Source organism: Miniopterus schreibersii, assembly GCF_964146895.1.
Source record: "Miniopterus schreibersii genome assembly, chromosome: 8".
Taxonomy (NCBI): Eukaryota; Metazoa; Chordata; class Mammalia; order Chiroptera; family Miniopteridae; genus Miniopterus; species Miniopterus schreibersii.
The window spans coordinates 12,887,844-12,907,237 of record NC_138109.1 but is presented as its reverse complement, the minus strand read 5'-3'; the positions used below and the strand labels follow the sequence as shown (position 1 = coordinate 12,907,237).

Here is a 19,394-nt window from a genome sequence, read left to right as displayed (position 1 = left end):
GGTACTTCCCTGTGTTCACCACTCCCTTCAGGCAGGTAGAAAATTCCTGCCCTTGTGGGGCTCCTGGTCCAAAAGGAAAAGCTCATTTGAAGAGAATACTAGCTCTGTCCAGAGTGCACAGAAGATCAAGAACTTTGCACACAGGGCCACCTCTGGCCAGAGCCCCAACCCTGGGCAGGGTTTTGAGGTACGTCTTGCTTCGGGGGTTCCCAAGCCTAAGGGAGGCTGGGGCCCTGTGCCCTGAGAGCCCAGTGGAGGGATGAAAACTGGGTTGGGGGGTGGTCTTCCCTCCACCTGGATCTCAAGGAAGCAGATGAATAGTCGGAGGGCAGGGGCCCCAGCACCAGGCACAAAGGCTGAGGTTCTTGGTGTTTATTGGCTTACCAGGCCACAAAAGCAAAATCCAGCCGCAGTCTCTGCCTGATGACCTGTCTGTCTGCAGGTCTTGAACAGCTGTCCAGAATTAGGACTCTGCAGGGTCAGTGGGTCCGAGCCGGCACAGAGTTGAGCCACTTTCGGCTGTCAGAGCCATGTTCCCTAGAGGGAGAGGTGGAAGAGAAGGGTGGGAGGAGCTGAGCCATCCCCATGTGCCCAAGGGGAGAGGAGGCCTCCCCTGGGAAGTGATGAAAACAGCAGTCAGGCTCAGGGGCCTGATTCCAAGTCCAGTGTTCTTTTATCCCCAGATTGCTGGAAGGGGAATGCTGAAAGGGAAGCTTCCCCCTAGCCAGATGCTAAGTCTGTTCCCTGCTACTAATGTGGAACCAGACTTGGGCAAAGGATTTGAGTGTTAAACCCCCTGATGAGAAAGGCAGGTAGTGCCATCCTAAGAGAAAGATGGTATGTACCACTGAGCCCTGGGCACAGGGAGGCATAAGGAAGTGCCCTGACTGACGAACAATGTACTTGGTGCACAGCCTTCAACAAAGGTTTCCCCCTTTCTTTTTCCTCCCTGGAGCGAGTTTCCCAGGCTTCGTTGCTTAGAGAAGGATGGATTTGCAGGTTAGGCCAAGGGCCTAGTGTGGAAGGAGGTGGATGGGCCTGGGCTGGGGACCCCTGCCTTTTGGGCACCCACCTGCTTCCTTGAGATCCTGACTGGAAGAACAGGCTGTGGAAGTCAGGGCTCGGGCTGGTGGGGATGCACTGGTCCAGCACATACTGGCTGCCCTGCTTCCGGCCGATCGTCTTCTTGTCCAGTCTTGGGCAGAGTGGGATGCAGGGGACCTGGGCATAGGGGCTCTGCAGGTTGGCAGCTGGCGAGGGAGGAGGCAGGAGAGGGGAATGTTTGGTCATATGCGCAGCCTTAGGAGGCAGGCAGACCCAGGTGAAATCCTGGCTTTGCCACATAATGAGCTGGGCGGGTTTGGGCAAATTACTTCTCCGAGCCTCTATATGAGCTGGAGATGATAGTGGTGCCCACCTCACAGTGGATGATGAGGCTTGAAGGGATAGTATGTGTAAAGTGCTCAGCTAAGAGCGCTGTGTAAAGGCTAACAACAACTTAAAAGAGCAGGTGTCTTTTGTGATGGGTCCTGGCAAAGTCTGGCAGGCACAGTAGACTCTGGAAAGTTCCTAGCCCATCAGTTGGCACACAGTAGGAGTCTAATAAATGGTACCTACTATTTTATGGGGAAGCTGTCTTGCCCAGTGAAAAGAGCACAGGTTTTGGAGTCAGACCTGGGTATAAACTCCCCTTTCTGACATGCTGGCTGTGGGCCCTTGGGCAAGTTCCTTAAACTTACCCAGTTTCAGGTATCTGTAAAACGGGGTAAATGTGTGATTATGGGGACTAAATTCTAGCGCATCTGCAAAGAACCTGGCACAGTGAGTGACTCCAGTGGGTGCTCAATCAATGATGAGCTGGGAATGCTGATCACCCTCCATTCTCAGCCCTGGCTCTTGGGACCAACCTGTGGTCAGAGCTAAGGCACTGGGAAGAGTCCATGCAAAAGGCCTTTGTCAAAGGTTTGGAGATGAGCTAGTAATTATCAGCCCATTGACTGACGCATACAGTTAACCCTAAAGGGGGAAACCATGTCTCTCAGCTTGGTTCTGGCTTTGTAGGGGCCCAGGGAAAGAAGCCAGATGCGGGAGAGCAGAGCCCCCACCATGCCCAGGGCCCTCACCATAGTTCTGCTGCTTCAGCCGGCTCAGGATCCTAAGGACCCTTCGTTCTGGGACTTCCAAGGTGTCTGCCTGCTGCAGGTTGTAGGGAAGCTTCTTCCGGGACTGCAGCCGGCCTATGGCCGATTCCATCTCTTGGGCCTTACAGGTACCTTCCTTCAGCTTCTTCTGGTAATAGCTGGGGAGGCAGTGCCCACCCGGCTCAGCCTGGCCATGTTTAATTTACCCTCCTCTTCCCTCACTTTTCCTGGGGGCTCGTTCTGTTTGGCCAGCTCTGGAGCAGGGACACAGGCCCAAGGGTTGGAAGACCTGGGTTTTAGTCCTAGCCCTGCCATTAACTTCCTATGACCATGGGCAAGTCATTGCTCTGCTTTGAACCTCAGTCACAGTCACCCCTGTGTAAAATGGGGGAAATGGTTATCTCATCCCTGTCACTGCAAGTCACTTGACTTTTGTGAGCTTCAGGTGTCCCCTGGGATCCAAAAGTCCACGTTACAGGGTTAAATAACAATGCCCATCAAGCACTCAGCAAAGTGTGTGGCCCATGGGAAGAGCTTGGTAAATGTTACTTTTGATTTCCATCACTGATATTTTTACTTAGATGTGCAAGTTTTGTAAGTCAGCTGTGCAGTTAACTCCTGCTTGTCTTCCAGAGTTCAGCTTAAGGGCTATCTCCTCCAGAAAGTTCTCTCTCCCCCTGCAGACTAGCTGGGCTCCTACTGCAGGCCCCGATAACCTGTACTTACTCCATCGTAACCCACAGCCCACTTTAACGCATTACTACTTGCCTTTTCTCCACTAGACTGCTGCATCATTCATTCATTCAACAAATATTCACGGATTATTTACTATGTACTGACCACTCATCTAAGTACTTGGGAAAGAATGGTGCAGGGTATATTCATATAGGTCCCTTACCACGGTCCCTCGTCCCCACCTCATGTTCTAGCCACTGCCACAGCAACCACTTCCCCAAGGGCTTCCACCAGGTTTGCTCAGGCTCAACCTGACATGGTCTCGCCTCTGGCTTGAGCCCCTTGCTTTCTGCCCCAGAGCTTCTCTGGTCCATGTGCAACCCAGAAGTGCAGGGGAATTAAACACCTATAGGGGGCCACCTCTGACCAAAGGAGCCAGCAGCTGAAGTATACGGGCTTCTCTTTCTTCCCCTGCCTGAGTTCTGAGCCACCATTCATAGTCTCTTTCCTAAGATGATCCTGGAGGTGGTTGACTCAGTAGCACATCCTTGTATTGGCTCCTCCTCTTCTGTTCACGTCCCTTCCCCACTCCCGTTTCCTGGAATTACTTTCTAAATCAACTACCTAGGCACATATCTAGTGGGAGAGGAGTTAGACCATAAACAAATAAATAAAACACAATACTATGTTAGTAATGATGGGTGCTGTAAGGGAAAGTCAGAGCTAGGTAGGGGGTGGTAATGATGAGGTGCTATTTTGTTCACAGTGGTCAGCAAAAGTCTTGGAGGTGGGTGGCATTTGAGCAGAATGGGGCGGGGGGGGGGGGGGGAGCCAGCCAAATGGATATCTAGAGGGAGTGGCATGGGAAAAGGCCAGGAGGTTGCAAAGAGCTTGGTGAGCTCTAGGGATAGCAGGGAGGCCAGAGGAGCTAGAGCCTGCTGTGTGAGGGAGAGGGGAGGTGTGGGCAGCAAGATGACAGCCAGATGACCTGGGGCTTTGTAGGCAGTGGTGCTGCAAAACTCTCAGAGCTTAAGCTGGTGATTCTGCTAGGGCCCCTGCCTATCCCTGAGGCCTGGAATTTTGGCATTTACTGGGCTTCACACACACAAAATAGAAAATGAATACCAGAGCCCTCACATGGAGATTGGATCTAGACCCCTGTGTAAAACTGGACCTAAAAAGACAATGTACCAGATAAAAAGATGGACTAGAAAATAACTTCACCCCACAGGGGCTAGTGGAACATGAGCAGTGTATGCACTACTTTCTCGGTCACAATTTCAAAGGAAATTGCTTACTTCCCACCCCTTTTTCCTCTCCCTGTGGGCTTGAATTCATGTGTGTTGCTGGTAACAGCTTAGGATTGATGTAGGGAATGGTGGAACGATAAGTTGCAAAGAAACTGGGTGCTTGGAGGGACCTTGTCTTCCTGCCTGCTTCCTCCAGACTGTCAATATAAGAGAGGAATAAACTATCTTGTTTGAACTGTAGTACATTGGGTATATTCCTTAACTAAGACACCTAGAATTCTATACCCAGCTAACCTATTCAACTTTGAAGGTAGAAAAAACACTTCTGCAGACTTAGAAAATCTCAAAAATGTCACCTCCCACACATCCTTTCTCTAGAAGCTACTGAAATATGCATATATGCACAACCCAAGGACACGGACAATGGTGGGGAGAGGGACTGGGGAGGGAGATAGGACAGGGTAGAATGGGTCATTGGGGAGAAAAAGGGACATCTGTAATATTTTAAACAAAAATAAAATTTTTAAAAAGTTACTGAAGAACACATTCTTTCATAATGAGTACATAAACCAGAAAAAAGGAAGACCTACGTACAGAAAACAGGATCTAATACAGGAGAGAGGTAAAGGTAAAGGAAGGTAAAGGGAGATACCAGAGTGGCAGTGCAATTGCTGTATAGGACAGCCAATTTAGATTGGATCTCTAGAGCTAAACAACAGAAATTGCTAGGGCTGGCATTACTATACCTGTTGTTTGATTACTACTGCCTTTCTAGCCCTAAAAAGCTAGTGGGGAAACACGTCCCCTTTAGGGAAAAAAAAAAATAACAAGGAAGAGTAAGACTTCCAGCGAACAGAATCCTAATTAGAGGAAAGGAAGAAAGAATTCCTAGGATGGCAGACTCCTAAAGTGGTAGTCCTGCAGCAGGCCTAAAAAGATACTAATCCTAAACAAGATGAACATGCCTCCATTCAAGAAAAAGAAACATTAGGAAGGTGCAGGAATTATCAATAAATACCAACAAATCAAGGCAATAGCCCATTTTAGGAATTTTTTAAAAATAAAATCATAGTATACAAAAATGCTCAGCTATGAACAATTGCACAGTCATAATAAAAGCCCTAAATATTGTCAAAAATGATGATAACTGGAATGGGGAGGGGGAGGTTGAGGGGATAGTTGTATTAGCTAAATCCCAACCATCATAGGAAGTCAATAGATACAAGTCTAAAAATCACTAACCAAAATATTGCAGTATATGCGTATTACTTAGAAGTAAGGAGGGAGTCAAAAGTGCTTGCCTTTGGAAGTGCTTTTTCCCCACTTTGGAAGAAAAACGTCAAGGAGTGTGGAGTGTGGTGTATCGCTTGAATACTAAGCAAAAGGAAATTGGTATAACCATATTAATATTTTAAAACTAGGCCTTAAGACAAAAAGCACTACTAGAGACTAAATGATTACTGTATAATGATAAAATGTATAATTCATCAGGGAATACAAAATTCTAGACATGAAATGTAAAGCACAACCAGATATAACTGCAAGGAGAAATAATTCCACCATCACAGTGATGTTATTAAAAACTATTCCACTCTGTCATTGTAGTCATTGTAGCCTCAAAGAATCCATAGGTGATATGTAAATGAATGGGTATGGCTGTGTTCTCATGAAAGTTTATGAAAACAGAGCAGGCTGTATGGGGCCTGCAGTCCATAATTTGCCATCCCCTGCCTGCTATAGACCTTCCCTGAGACTAAAATCCACAGGAGAAACAGCATTTGAAGTTAAGTCTTACCAAGTTAGGGGCTTAGGAAAAACCTGGACTTTTCACAATAAAAGTAAAAAACCAAGCCTACACAAATTCATTGATGATCAGCTCGTAATTGAGCTGCTTACAAGAACAAAAATTAACACCTATCAAAGGAAGGTAACAGAATCTTGTTTTTAAACTATATCATCCAAAATGTCTAGGATATAATAATAAAAAACTTATCAGACCTGTAAAGAAAATCACTCATAGTAAAGGGGGGGGGGGACTTCTAAAAAGCAACCCTGAGATGCCCTAGATGTTGGGTTTAGTAAACAACAGCATTAAAGGAGCTATTAAAAATATGTTCAGATAATTGAAGGAAAATTTTATCTTAATGAATAAACAGAGAAGCGATAAACATGAAACGGGAATTCAAGAACAGAAAAGTGTAATAAATGAAAGTAAAACAAAAAAGCAGGTTGGAGACAGCAGAAAAAGGAATTCGTAAACTTGAAGACAGATCAATAGAAATCATCCAATTTGAAAAACAGAAAAGAAAAAAAAAAAAGGTAACAGAATTCTGTTTCTGGCCATGATGGAACAACTGGTACTGAACTTGCCCTGCTGCCATAAATAATTAGACGCATGAACAAAATACATGAAACTGTTGTCAGATACTGGACTACAGACAGCACAAGACTGATCTCTGAAAGGGGAGAAACCAATGAGGTGAGCCTTATGGTCTCCCTAGAGTTTTTTTCTGGGGGTCCTTTCTGGACTGCAGTGCAGGAAGCAGTATCCCAAGCAGAACACAGTAGACCACTGAGGAAAGGAGACAGACATTGGAGTTTAGGAAGATGCCACTGGGATTAATTAGTGTATTAGAACACCAGAGATGGGAGCTGTGCAGAGAGAGTTGCAAAATATGCGTGGGATACTCTGTGTGAACCGCCCTTTCAGACCCCTCCTAAGGCGTAACTACCCTCGAGAGAGCCAGTCCCTGCCTTGCTTTCTCCCACCTTCATGTAATCTTCCTTCTGTCCCCTCAATTTCAAATGCGTAAAAGAAACTGCAAAACTGCCTTTCTGAGGAGCATTTGAGGTCTTGCTCCCCGGCATATGTCATCAGTTTGGCTCAAATAAACTCTTAATTCTCTAGGTTTGGATGTTCTTATGTCAACAGAAGTATACTAGACATTGTATAAAATTCCTAGAAATCTGATACGTCTTGGTATAATGTTATCAGTTGTAATTCAGCTATCTTAAAATGCTGCATATCACACAAAAAATCAAATATCCCTGTTCATTGCATTTATGTGAATTCTCATCAGATCTTTAACCATGGCTATTTTAAGTCTTTTCTAATTCATAGTTACTGTTCTGTTCTGATTCCTCTCTGAAAGCCTTTGCAATCAACTAAAGGTAAAAAGACTTCATCTTCAAGGAAATTTGTGCAAAAGACTCTGACAAGTACTCTGGATTATGGGTCTGTGAATACTTTGGGTCATACCACTGAACTGGGTAAGAGTCTCCAGAACGCTGATGAAAAAGGTGACAAATTCATAAAACTGCTAACCCAAGATAAGCAGGACAAAAATCAGTTACACGAGACTGAACTGAGGAGGAGGAGAATTTTGACTTTCTTTTTGTTTGAATCATTGCCGGTTCCTTAATGCTTTGTTTTTCAGATTTAAGAAATCTTTTTTCTCTTTTCTTTTAAGCTATCTATAGCTTAGAACAATTTGGTAAAATTGTATCTTTGTAAACAAATGAAAACAACTTTTTCTCCCTACCTGATCCTTCTAAAATTCAAAACTCTATGGAATATATTTATTTTTGTAAGTATTTTTATTTTCATATAAACATACTTACATAAATTTATTTAAGAATCTATTTTTGTTACAGGACATACTTAAAAATATTATGTTACCGAAGCTTTGACACTAATGTCCTATTTCAAAATAATGAACATAGATATTATCAGGCAGATTTAAAGAACTAAAGTTGACTTTATGGAGGCACTGCTTAGAAAGCCCTCTTAAAATACTGTCCTGGTACCTGAGTTTCAGAGTTCTGGGTGTTACAGGTCAGTAAAGGTCACTTCCTGGCAGGCCTAGGAACCTTAGGACATTTTGGGGACCTTGAGAAAAGGAATTCACACAAGTCTATATGTCCTGCAGGCTAAGTCTGATGGCAAGGTTTTTTAAATTAAAGTACAGTTGACATATTAGTTTCAGGTGTTCAACATAGTGGTTCAGCATTTATATTCCTGATCACCACAACAAGTCTAGTAACTGTCACGCTACAAAGTTATTACAGCCCGGCCGGGCGTGGCTCAGCGGTTGAGCATCGACCTGGGATCCAGGCGATTGGGGTTCGATTCCCAGTCAGGGCACATGCCCGGGTGGCGGGCTCGACCAATGACTCTCTCATCATTGATGTTTCTATCTCTCTCTCCCCAATGACTCTCTCATCATTGATGTTTCTATCTCTCTCTCCCTCTCCTTTCCTTTCTCTGAAATCAATAAAGATATTAAAAAAAAGAATACAAAGTTATTACGATAATATTGGCTATTTTCCCTATGCTGTACATTACATCCTGTGATTTTTCTTTTTTTTTAATAACTGGAGGTTTCTACCTCCTATTCCCCTTCAATCTTTTCACCCACCTCCCTCCCCACCTCCCCACTGACAACCCTCATGGCTAGTTCCTGACTTGACTCCTTAGCCTTTTAGAAGTCCGATCTGAGGTTCTTCCTGAAAAGTCCCAGCAAAACAGACTTTAAAAGAGCTGTCTTTGCTACACTTACATAGTCAAGCCAAGTTATTGAGACAAGACTTATTTTTATAAACCAATTAGTCTCTGATTAACTTTGATAAAGATGGAGGTGATTGTAGAGAAAAAAATTCTATGTTGCAATAAAATCTGTCACACAATAAAAACCATTACAGCCTTTGTGGGTTGTTGAACAGTGTCGTGTTCACTGACTTTGAGCTTCTTGTCCCCTTTATAAACTGGCTTCTGCCATTTTATGCATTTTGTCAGTAAATTAACATTTCCAATTTATCTCCCACCCTCCAGGCTTGGCATCGTGCTAAAAACTAGGACTGCCCTTTTCTCAAAACCCTACAAGCTAAAGCTGAATGACTTAATGTAAACTTTCCCCCCAAATCACAACAGATCACGTATAAATAACCTTTGCGCCTGCAGCTGTATGGGCCACTCTCAAGTTCGCTGGAATATCCGATCACCCAGTGCCATCGCCAAAGACATTCAAACTGCAAGCCAGGAAACTGACCAGTTGCCACCGCCTGTCCTCACTCTACCATCTAAAGATGCTTTAAGCCCAAGGAGTAAAAATCTTGATCCACTGCCCGCTAGACTCAGACACTGAGCTTACAATTTGTACTAACCATTAACCTCTGTTTCTCTTTCCTCTCAAAGAAATGGCCCTCATTAAATGCCTTATCACAGCACACACAGGCCTCATTGGGTGGTGCCCACTCCCACCCACGCCAGTGCCCCCGCAGGTGAGCCGCAAAGTCTAACTGAACTGACCTGTTCTCAGGACTGACGACTGACCCACTGAAACATGGGACGCCGTGCTCAGGTTTGTCCTCTGCTTGTTCCAATCTATGTTTTCCTCCCCCTCTTACAGAGCTCTTAACTCGAATTTCTCTCCACAGAATTTTTTCTTAAAAAGCTTTTAATATGTGAAACTTCTTGAGAAGTTTCAGGTGGCAGAGGTGACAAAGGCATTCAGGACATGCCACCCCAAAATGGACTACCTTGGTATATTGATTATTTTGAGTTAAAGGCACTTGAAAAACAGCGGATTAAAAAAGGGCGCTCTGATGTTCCTTTCTCTTTCTGAAAGCCAGAGGAAAAATTTCCATGAGAAAGGTGCCCACCCGGTGCCAGGAGGGGAAACATTCTTGTCACAAGAGACAGGGAGCCTTGGCTAAGAGAACTCTGTACAAACAGAGCTTGTTAAAAGTAACTAAAATGCCTGCACGTGTTAGTAACTTTTCCACAGTTGTCCTTTGTTCAACTGATTGTACAAGCACTTGGGCCCAGTCACCTCGAGTCTTCACCTTCCTTGTGAGGGTGCCCGTGTGCATGTAAATAAGATCCGTATGCTTTTCTCCTGTTAATCCGTCTCAGCCAGTCCCAGTGGGCAGCTCTGAGGGGGAAAGGAAGGTTGGACCTCCCTCCACATTGAATGAAGAGAAGACAAACTAAGGCTATTCTTCTTTGGGTTTTGGCTGATATTTTCCCCAAAATAGATGAAGTGAGCCCATCACTTCCATAAAAACTGACACGGCATTTTTGTTGTCTGTGATAAAATCAAAGCTTTCAAGTAAAAGTTAGAATTTTGGAAAACTTGGACCGATCATCACAAGCATCTACAATGTTCATACACAGCATAGCTTATAGCAGCAAAAATGGGCGAACTACAACCACCCACAACACTTCTAGGGCTTTAACACTTTTGTGATATTATTGGTGACATAATTACATGTATAATGTACATCTAATTATAATGAAATATGTCAACATTTGGAAGATAACGCAGTATTTTCCAAATGATCAATGCATGTTACAAAATCATTCATGGGAAAAGATCCATTCAAACTACAAGGCAGACCAATAGATTTTTATTTAAAAGAGTCTGAAAACTTCATTGCTATGGTTTCAGATTCCATATTGCAAGCAACCTTTAAGACACTACCACCTGTCAAATTTGGTATAGTATCAAAGAAAAATATGCACATGATATGTGGCTATTTAATGAAAAGACTATTAAAAGACTCCCTCTCCAATTACATATATGTGTGAGGCCAGATTTATTCGTATACTTCAAGCAAAACAACGTATTGCAATGGGTTGAATGCAGAAGCAGAGATGAGAATCCAGCTCTCTTCTTTTATGACAGGCGATAAGAGATTTGCAATATTGTAAAACAATGTCATTCTCACTGACCTATTTTGTTTTGTTTTGGGAAAGTTATTTTTCATTTAAAATGTTTTTTATGTTAACATGTAATGGGGTTATTAATATTAAATAAATGAACAGGTATTTTTTGAATTTCTCAGTTTAAGTTGAAATATAGAAAATATTGACAGGAGTTCCTTGGTGTCCTCAATAATTTTCAAGAGTTTAAAGGATTGTGAGACCAAAAAGCTTGGAAACTGCTGCTCTGAAGAAACTCTTGCCCATGTGTTCCAGGAGACATACAAGAATATCCAAACCGTTTCTGCCATAGCTGGAAACCGAACATAGCCCTAATCTCTCTCTGCAGAATGAATAAAAATATTGTCATATAGTCATACTACCTCCTAGTAAGTAGCAGTGAAAATGATGAATGAGCTACAGCTATGCACAGGAACATGAATGAATCCGAAAAGCCTGACATCGAGGAGAGCCGGGCAGGGTGGATCAGTTGGTTACAGCGGCATCCTGATATGTCAAGGTTGCGGGTTTGATCCCCGGTCAGGGCACATGCAAGAATCGACCAATGATGTATAAAAAAATGGAACAACAAATCGATGTTTCTCCCCCCCAAAAGAAGAACATTGAGGAAAAACGCAAGTAACGGGAGACTTTTAGTATGAGTTCACTCATATAAAGTTCAAAAATAAAGTATTCAGGAATAGAGACAAATGTGAGTTTTTAAAAAGCGCTCTACTACATACCCACCCGAATGAATAAATTGAAGAGTGACTACTGGATTTGCACAAGACGCGGCGCAACCAGAACCCCCCTGTCGGCGGGAGGAGTGTAAATTGGCACGGCCACCTGGGAAAAGGCCTGGCAGCTGCTTATAAGTAAAAATACAGCTACCCTATAACCTAACAGTTCCACTTCTGGATATTTATCCCAGAAAATAAAAAGGTATGTCCACAAAAAGACTTGTACAAAAATGTTAAGAGCAGCTTTATTATAGCCCCAAACTGGCAACAGCCCAGAAGTCTGTCAATAAAAGAAGGGATCAACGAACTGGTCCATGCATACAGTGGAGTACTGCTCAGCAGTAAAAAGGGGAGGACTTGATGCCCACAGCAGCGTAGGCAAACCTCAGAACAACTGTGCTGAGTGAGAGAAGCTAGACAGAAAAGACTACGTACTGTATGTTTCCGTTTATATGAAGTCGTAAAACAGGCAAAAACAATCTGTGAAGGAAAAAATTGAGAGGAGGGCTTGCCTCTGGAGGGATGGGCTTGGAGTCATGAGGGCATTTTCTGCAGCCGTGATAAAGTTCTGTAAGTCTTGAGAGGGGTTCGGGTTGTCGGGTGTGGGCATTTGTGGAGACTTACAGGATGATTTGTGCGTTTCACTGAATGGAAATTACACCTCAGAAACAAAAGGCTCTAAGCAAATATTGACCCTTAGTTAATGTTACGTATACCCGAAGCATTTAGAGGGAAACGACTATAATTTATTTTGAAACAAATAAAAAACCACAGTATGGATTGATAATTAGATAGAGGGTGGGTAGATAGAAGGCAAAACAAGTATGGCAACATTGCAGTGGTAGAACCTAGAGCAGGGGTGGGGAACGTTGGGCCTGTGGGCCGTATACGGACCTCGAAATCATTTGGTCTGGCTGTGCCAAGGCAACTGCAAGTGGGACTCAAAATTCAATAAATCTGGGAGCTTTTGTCATAACCAGTTTTTTTAAGTTGATAGTTTTGTATGGCCCGCGAATGATGTTACAAATGTCCAAATGGCCCTTGGCAGAAAAAAGGTTCCCCACTCCTGAGGGAGGGTGTCTGTGTTGTTCACTGTAAAATTCTTTTAACTTTGCTGTATGTTTGAAATTTTCAGTAAACAATGACGGAAAAAATAAGGAGTGCCTTTTTAAAACAAAAAGCAAGGGCGTGATGGTGAGTTTGTTTTGGGGGGGAGAGTGTTTTGTGATTGGGGGTGGAGCACATGGTGGCTTCAAGGTTACTGGAAATAATCTATTTTTAAACTAGGGACATGTTTTATTGCTTTAAAAAACATTAATGTTCTTCAGCGTCATATGTATTGGAAGGAAAGTAGATCTCTTGTCTTCGGGGTTGCTAAGCGATGTTTCTGGAGCCAACTGCAGTCATCCCCCCTCCCTCACCCCATGTGGAAAGGTCTGGTCCTCGGTAGGAAAAAATGATCCAACTTACTGAGCGACAGGGACAAGCGTCTGTGTGACAGCCAGGCCTTCTGGAGCATTCTGCCCTCACCCTTTGCTTCCAGCCCTCGAGTGTCCATGATGTTTTTGTATGTAGCCATCTCTTCCCTAGATAAACCACTGGCCCACCCTGGAAACATGGGGAGGCTTCCCTCTCTGTGTTCTCTGGCCCCAGGCGGGCTCCATCACACCCCTTTTCTGGGATTGCTCTAAAGTACTGTAAGGAAAAATGTCTCTTGCTGCCGTGGTTGCTAAACTAAGACAGTGTGAGTATGGGGCTGCCACTTGCCATCCCCACTCTGGGAAGAGCCTCGCTGAGCCTGAAGCCAATGCAGAGATGAGCAGGAGAGAGAAAAACGCCTTAATGGTATCTGGTCTCCTGGAGCCATCCATTCCCGAGGCCCTGAACAGCTATGTGAGCCAATACATTCCCCTTTTGCTTAAGCCAGTTTTATTTGGGTTTCTTTCACGTCCCACTAAGAGTCCTCTAACTATCAAAAGCCCTCAGCTGCCAAAAGACTAGGTGCTCTTTCTATATCCCCAACCCTCCACCTCCCCACAACCAGCCCTACTCACTTGGTGATCTCCTCTAAGGCTGTCTCGGGTAAGGCCAGCATCTCCACCAGCAGGGACAGGATCTCAAAGAACAGAGTGTGGGGATCCCGGGAAACCGTGTCCGTCAGGGCGTTCTGTTCTGGGGACATGGGATGGTGGCTGCCATTACCATTTGCTAGCTCTGGGTACTCCCCACCCCCATCCACCTGTTCCCTTTCCGAGCTCTGACTGCCCTGGGTTCACCCCTGCTCACCCACGGAGCAGAAGAAGCGCTTGGTGTCTGTCATTACGGCCAAGAAATCTTTGAAGCCCACGTGACCATCTCCTGCAGAGGCCAGAAGAATAGGGGGTGGGAGGGGCCCTCCACAGCGGCTTCAGGCATTGCAACCCCAGCATGATTATTAGTATTTATTCATTGGGTTTGATGATAAAAGTAACATATAGTCAATGCAGAAAGTGTGGTGCACACAGGAGAGTGAGTAGAAGGCAAATATTAAAATCCCCTGGGTTAGAAGCTCCCAGAACTTGAGTCCCGGAGACAGCAGTCTGGGTCTGCCACTTACTATTCGTGTGACCTTGACAAAGTCTTTTAGTGCCACTAGGCCTTAGTTGTCCCATCTATAGCATGAGGATAACCATAATACCTATCTCATGGGAGATAAAATGAGGCAAAGGACTTCGAACAGGGCCATGCACATAATACATGCTCACTGTCAGCAATTAGTATTATTACCATGTGCTAGTCACGGCATGAGAATACGTGTGTTCATACTGAGTCCCACTTTGGCCTTCAGGGCCCCGCTAGACCTGGTTGTTACCTGTCTCCAGCCTCACCCAGTGCCAGGCTCCTTCAGCACTAACCTGCTCTCCCACCAGGGGCCACATGCTTCCCTGCTCAGGGCCTTTGAGCATGCTGCTTCCTCTTCCTAGAATTTTCTCTACCACCCTCCAACTCCTTCACTTAATACTTCCCCTTGACCATCCCTCAGAGAAGTCAGCCCAGCCCAGGTCAGATCCCCCATCAAATACTCTCATAAAAACCCCCTTACTTCAGCCCGGCCCACATGGCTTAGCTGTTGAGCATCGACTTAGGATCCAGGAGACCACAGTTGGATTTCCAGTCAGGGCAGATGCCCCAGCTGCAAGCTCGATCCCCAGTAGGGGGTGTGCAGGAGGCAGATCAATGACTCTCATCATTGATGTTTCTCTCTCTCTCTCCCTCTCCCTTCCTCTCTCTGAAATCAATAAAGACATATTTAAAAAAAAATTAAAACCCATACTTCAACCACACACTTAGAAGATCTGGAATTTAAAGGAGGCCCTGGGAGGCAGGAACTGGGCCTGTTTTGTTCTGCACTGTGTTCTCCAGGCTTAAGACAGGTAGGTGTTAGCAAATGTTCTCTGAAGTGCCTGACGAATGAATGAATAATCTCTAATCCTTAAAACCACCCTCTGGGGGTGCTCAGTACACTTATCCCCCTGTGACAGATGGGCCTGTTGCCGAGGGTCACGTAGGGATGGAGCTGGTGTCAATTCTTGTCTTGTGTGTGAAGATTCGCATTTGTACAGTGATGGAGGAAGCAATGGTCAAGAGCCCAGGCCCTCCACAGCTCCCATGTCCTGCATCTAGCCAACCAAACCATGTGTAATACTAGCAGCTAATGTCTTCTGGATGCATTTTGTACACCAGGTGTTTTGCTCAGTGCTTTGCCTGTACTATCTCATTAAATTTTTTCAGCAGCACAGTGAGATGGGTTATTGCCATCAGCTCCGTTGTACAGATAGGGAAACTGAGGCTTGGTGAACTTCAATGACTCATCCAAGGTCATACAGTAGGTAAAATGAGTCACCAAGTCACAGGGGACTGTCCAACGAAGCACATACAAGGGCCTAAAAGGAAGGGATCTCAGAGATCATGTACATCTTGGGGTCAGAAGGTAGGTGTTGGTCATCACCTCCAAGTCACCAGAACCTGGCACTGAGTAGGTGCTCAGGGAGTATTAACTTTCAGGGCCAGGACAAGCTATATAATTTGTGGGGTCCCACGCAAAATGAAAATGGCAGGAAACATTATTAAGAATTTCTAGACTGGCCCTGGCCAGGTAGCTCAGTTGGTTAGAGAGTTGTCCCAATGTGCAAGGCTGTGGGTTTGATCCCTGGTCAGGGCACATGCAAGAATCAACCAATGAATGCATGAATGGGTGGAACAACAAATAGATATCTGTTTCTTTCTCTCTCTCCTTTCTTCTCGCAAATCAATAATTATTTTTTTTAATTCTAGCCTGGCTGGCATGGCTCAGTGGTTGAGTGTCTACCTATGAACCAGGAGATCGGGGTTTGATTCCCGGTCAGGGAACACGCCCGGGTTGCGGGCTTAATCCCCAGTACAGGGCTTTCAGGAAGCAGCCAATCAATGACTCTGTCATCATTGATATTTCTCTCTCTCTCTCCCCTTCTCCCCTTTCCTCCCTCTGAAATCAATAAAAACATATTTTTTAAGAAAATTTTAGACTGGGACAGCAGAGCATTAAACCAAGGGCCGGGCCCTTTAAATGCAGTCCTGCACAGGACTCGCGTGGCCCGTGGGGCTGTCACCCCGGGACTCAGAGTGAAGCCTCCCTCACTCACCGTCGATGTCGGCACTCAGCAGGGCGTCCTTCACCTGGGCCGGCGTCAGGGACATGCCCACGAGGAGCAGGACGTTCTCCAGGCTGCGCGCGTCCACCTCGCCATGGCCATTGAAGACCTCAAAGTAGCTGTGGAAGGCTGGGGCGGGCAGTGGGGTCCCATGGGGTGGGGACCTTGTTTCCACCACTCACCCTGTCCCCTCCAGCCACCGTCTTGCCCAGTGCCCTCTACTAGCCTGGCCAGGTGGAGGGACAGGAACCACAGGAGTGAAAGTGGGGGTGGTGGCCCCAGGACTTGCTCCGCACTCTGCCCAAGGTCAGGTGCGGGGCTCAGCCCGTGCGGCAGGCTAAGTAATTAGCAGCCTTCGCCTTGCGCCAGGAGCACCCCCTATGTGCCGGGCACTGCGCTGGGCCCTTTATGGCCACGTTCTCATTTAATCCTCACGACAGCCTCGCAAGAGCAGGAGGCTTGTTCCTTTTGTAAAGTCGGGGAAACAGGCTCAGAGGTTAGGCGGCCAGAAAGGTCTTTCTGACTCTCAGTCTGCACCTTGACTTCGGTGCGCTGTGGTCCCCTAGCTGCATGGCCATGGCTCCTAGGAGAGCTTCAGTTGTCTGGACACGAGCAGAGGGCCGGGAAGGATGCCGAGAAAGCCCCGGGAAGGATGCCGAGAAAGCCCCGGGGCAGTGCCAACTGGTACAAAGGCCCTGTCCTGTCCTAACGGGTGTGATGTCTGGTGTCTCAGCCCACAGAAAAATGCAGGGTAGAATCAACAGACCCAGTGAGAAGGCGGCTCCAGGTTCACGGTAAGCGCTCTGGTCAGCCTCCCACCCTGCACTGTCCCCCAGCCAGATACCCCACTGGGCCCACCACACAGGACTGGGGTGGGCACAGGGCAGCGGTCTGATCTGTGAACCACCCCCACCCCAGGTCTATGAACCCCAAAGGCCCGAGGGCTCCGCCTGGCCCTGCGAGGGGCTTCCCTGGCGGGGCCTCACCTTCCTCCTGCTTCAGGGTGAGGTGCTCCTCGGCCCGCTCCTCCCAGTTCTGGTACAAGTTTAGGAGGCAGCGTTCTTCCAGCTCCTGCCTGCAGAGGACGAACTGCCCTGGGTGCACATCCAGCCGCCTGCCCTGCCCCTGCCCCTGCCCAAGGCTGCCCCAGAGCTGGGGGCGGGGGAGGGGGAAGCCGGGGCAGAGGAGGTCATGGGCAGGACCCCGGGGGGGAGGCTGGGAGAGAGGCCAGAAGAGGTGGAGTGACCCGGAGGAAGATCTAGGCAGAGGTGAGGGACACGAGAAAAGACGCACCGTCGCGGGGCGTTGGGAAGAGAACCGAGGTCAGACATGGGAAAGGAGACCTAGATATGGGGACACGGAGCTGGGAGAGGACACAGAGATGAGAAATGGAGAGCAGGACACACGAGGAAACGGGGCAGTGACAGGGACAAGAGTCGTCCAGGAGAGAGATGCCAGAGAGGAGGGGACAGAGGCCCAGACCCTGGACACCTTCCTGGGGCGGCTCCTACCGGGCCTTGGCGTGGCTCAGGCTCCTCTCGCTGCCCTGGTGCAAGAGCATCATCCTTCTCCAGCCCAGGTCCGGGGTGGGCGTGGGCAGGACCGCAACAGGTACAGAGGCCAGGACCGGGGCTCCCGCAGGGCCAGGGATTGGCCCAGGGGCCGGCGTCCGGGCCCAGGATGGGGCCATGGCGGAGGCCGAGGCAGGGGCCTGAGGCAGCGTCAGATGCAGGCCTGAGGCTGCGTTGCCCAGCGGGCCTGCGATGGTCATAGGGGTCAGGGTCCTGGGGGACTTGCGGTTTTGCAGGGCCCGGACCTTGGTGGCCCTCCGATGGGTGGCCTCCTCCTCTTCTACCTCCAGCAAGCACCTCATGAAGCCCTGGCAGGTGCGCCCAAGGCTCTGGGCACCGGTGGTCGCTGTGGGCTCCTGAGGTTGCTTCGGGGCACAGTCCAGCTCCCTTCTCTCTCCAAAGTCCCTCACCTCCTGGGGGCAGGACGGGGAGGGGATTGCAGCCTCCAGCCAGCCAGACTGTCCCACAAAGTTTCTTCATCCCACCCACTCTCCAGGGCATCCTCACACGGCTCCTTCCTCTCTGGGCCCCAGGAGGATGTCCCCCAAATCTCCTGTGCACCCCACTAGGCTCCCAACCCATGTGTCCCCTGCACTTGACTTGGGCTCTGCCGCCTCCCGGCTCTCACAGGAGCTGTGGTCTCGAGCTACTCTGGGTCCCGCCACTCGTGTCCTTCACTGCGATCGGCGCAGCCTGCGGGGGCCTGCCCAGGGGTAAGCTCCCCGAGGGCAGGGGCCCTGTCCACCTCTATTATCCACATCTACCCAGCACCCGGCAGATGGTAGGCACTCGATAAATTCCCACTCACTCATTCAGCCGTCCAGCCACCTCCTGCATCTGTCCCTCCCATTACAGGGGTGGCCGTCCCCAGCCCATCTCCAGCCAGGCCGTGTCCTGCAGGCTCCAGCCCAGCCTTTTCTCTCAAAGATGCAGCTCTTGCCACACACCCTCTCTTCCCAAAGTATCAGCTCTACTTCCCCACCAGGTTGCTCCCACCAGCCATGTTCTTACTTCTTTAAAATAAAACCTACTCTCCTGACACCACAAACCCCTCCAGCTGCTATCCCAGTTCTCTGCTCTTTTCTGGACCAAAATTCCCTAAGACGCGGCTGTCCTCCGTCTTCACTGTCCTGCTATCTCCAATCAGGTTTCCGCCCACCACGCCCCACAGCTGCTCCAGCAAGGCCATGGGCAGATCTCTGCCCTCCTCGGAGTCCACGGACGACCACCCATCCTTCTGGAAACACTTCCTCCTCTAGACTGGCTACTCCTCTCTGGCTTCCTCTGGCTTCCTCTGGCTTCCTCTGGCTCTACCTCTCTCTCCCATTCTACCTGCTGCGGGTGGAGACGCTCCTTCCTGGGCTGTGTTCCCTCTCTCCTAGAGGTTATCTCCATTTTTCTGACAGTCACGTCTCTAATCCTGGCTCCTCTTATCCTTCCTAACTCCAGCTGTCCTCCTTGACATTCCTTCTTGGGTGTCTGGAGCACGACCAAAGCAGAACTGTTGGTTCCTCCCGGCTGCTCCTTCCCCAGCATCACCACCTCGGTCAAGGACACCGCCTGCTGCTCAGGCCCCAGACCTGGAGGCCTTTTTGATTCTTTAACTTTTCCACTCTGCAGCCCACCAGCAAGTCCTGCTGGTAC

At 47.7% G+C, this 19,394-nt stretch overlaps 1 protein-coding gene across 1 annotated transcript; it reads right to left on the bottom strand.

Annotated features, from left to right (window-relative positions):
* Nucleotides 1-358: 358 nt before the first annotated feature.
* On the bottom strand, nt 359-19,160 carry SPATA21 (spermatogenesis associated 21). The gene is made up of 9 exons (XM_081145237.1): nt 19,083-19,160; nt 17,691-18,163; nt 17,166-17,254; nt 16,171-16,308; nt 13,796-13,867; nt 13,564-13,681; nt 2,124-2,299; nt 1,073-1,250; nt 359-537 (listed from the first exon to the last, which is right to left on the bottom strand). The coding sequence occupies exons 1-9, from the start codon at nt 19,143-19,145 to the stop codon at nt 480-482; spliced, it is 1,365 nt and encodes a 454-aa protein (XP_081001363.1). The 5' UTR covers nt 19,146-19,160; the 3' UTR covers nt 359-479.
* Between the last annotated feature and the right edge of the window lie 234 nt (nt 19,161-19,394).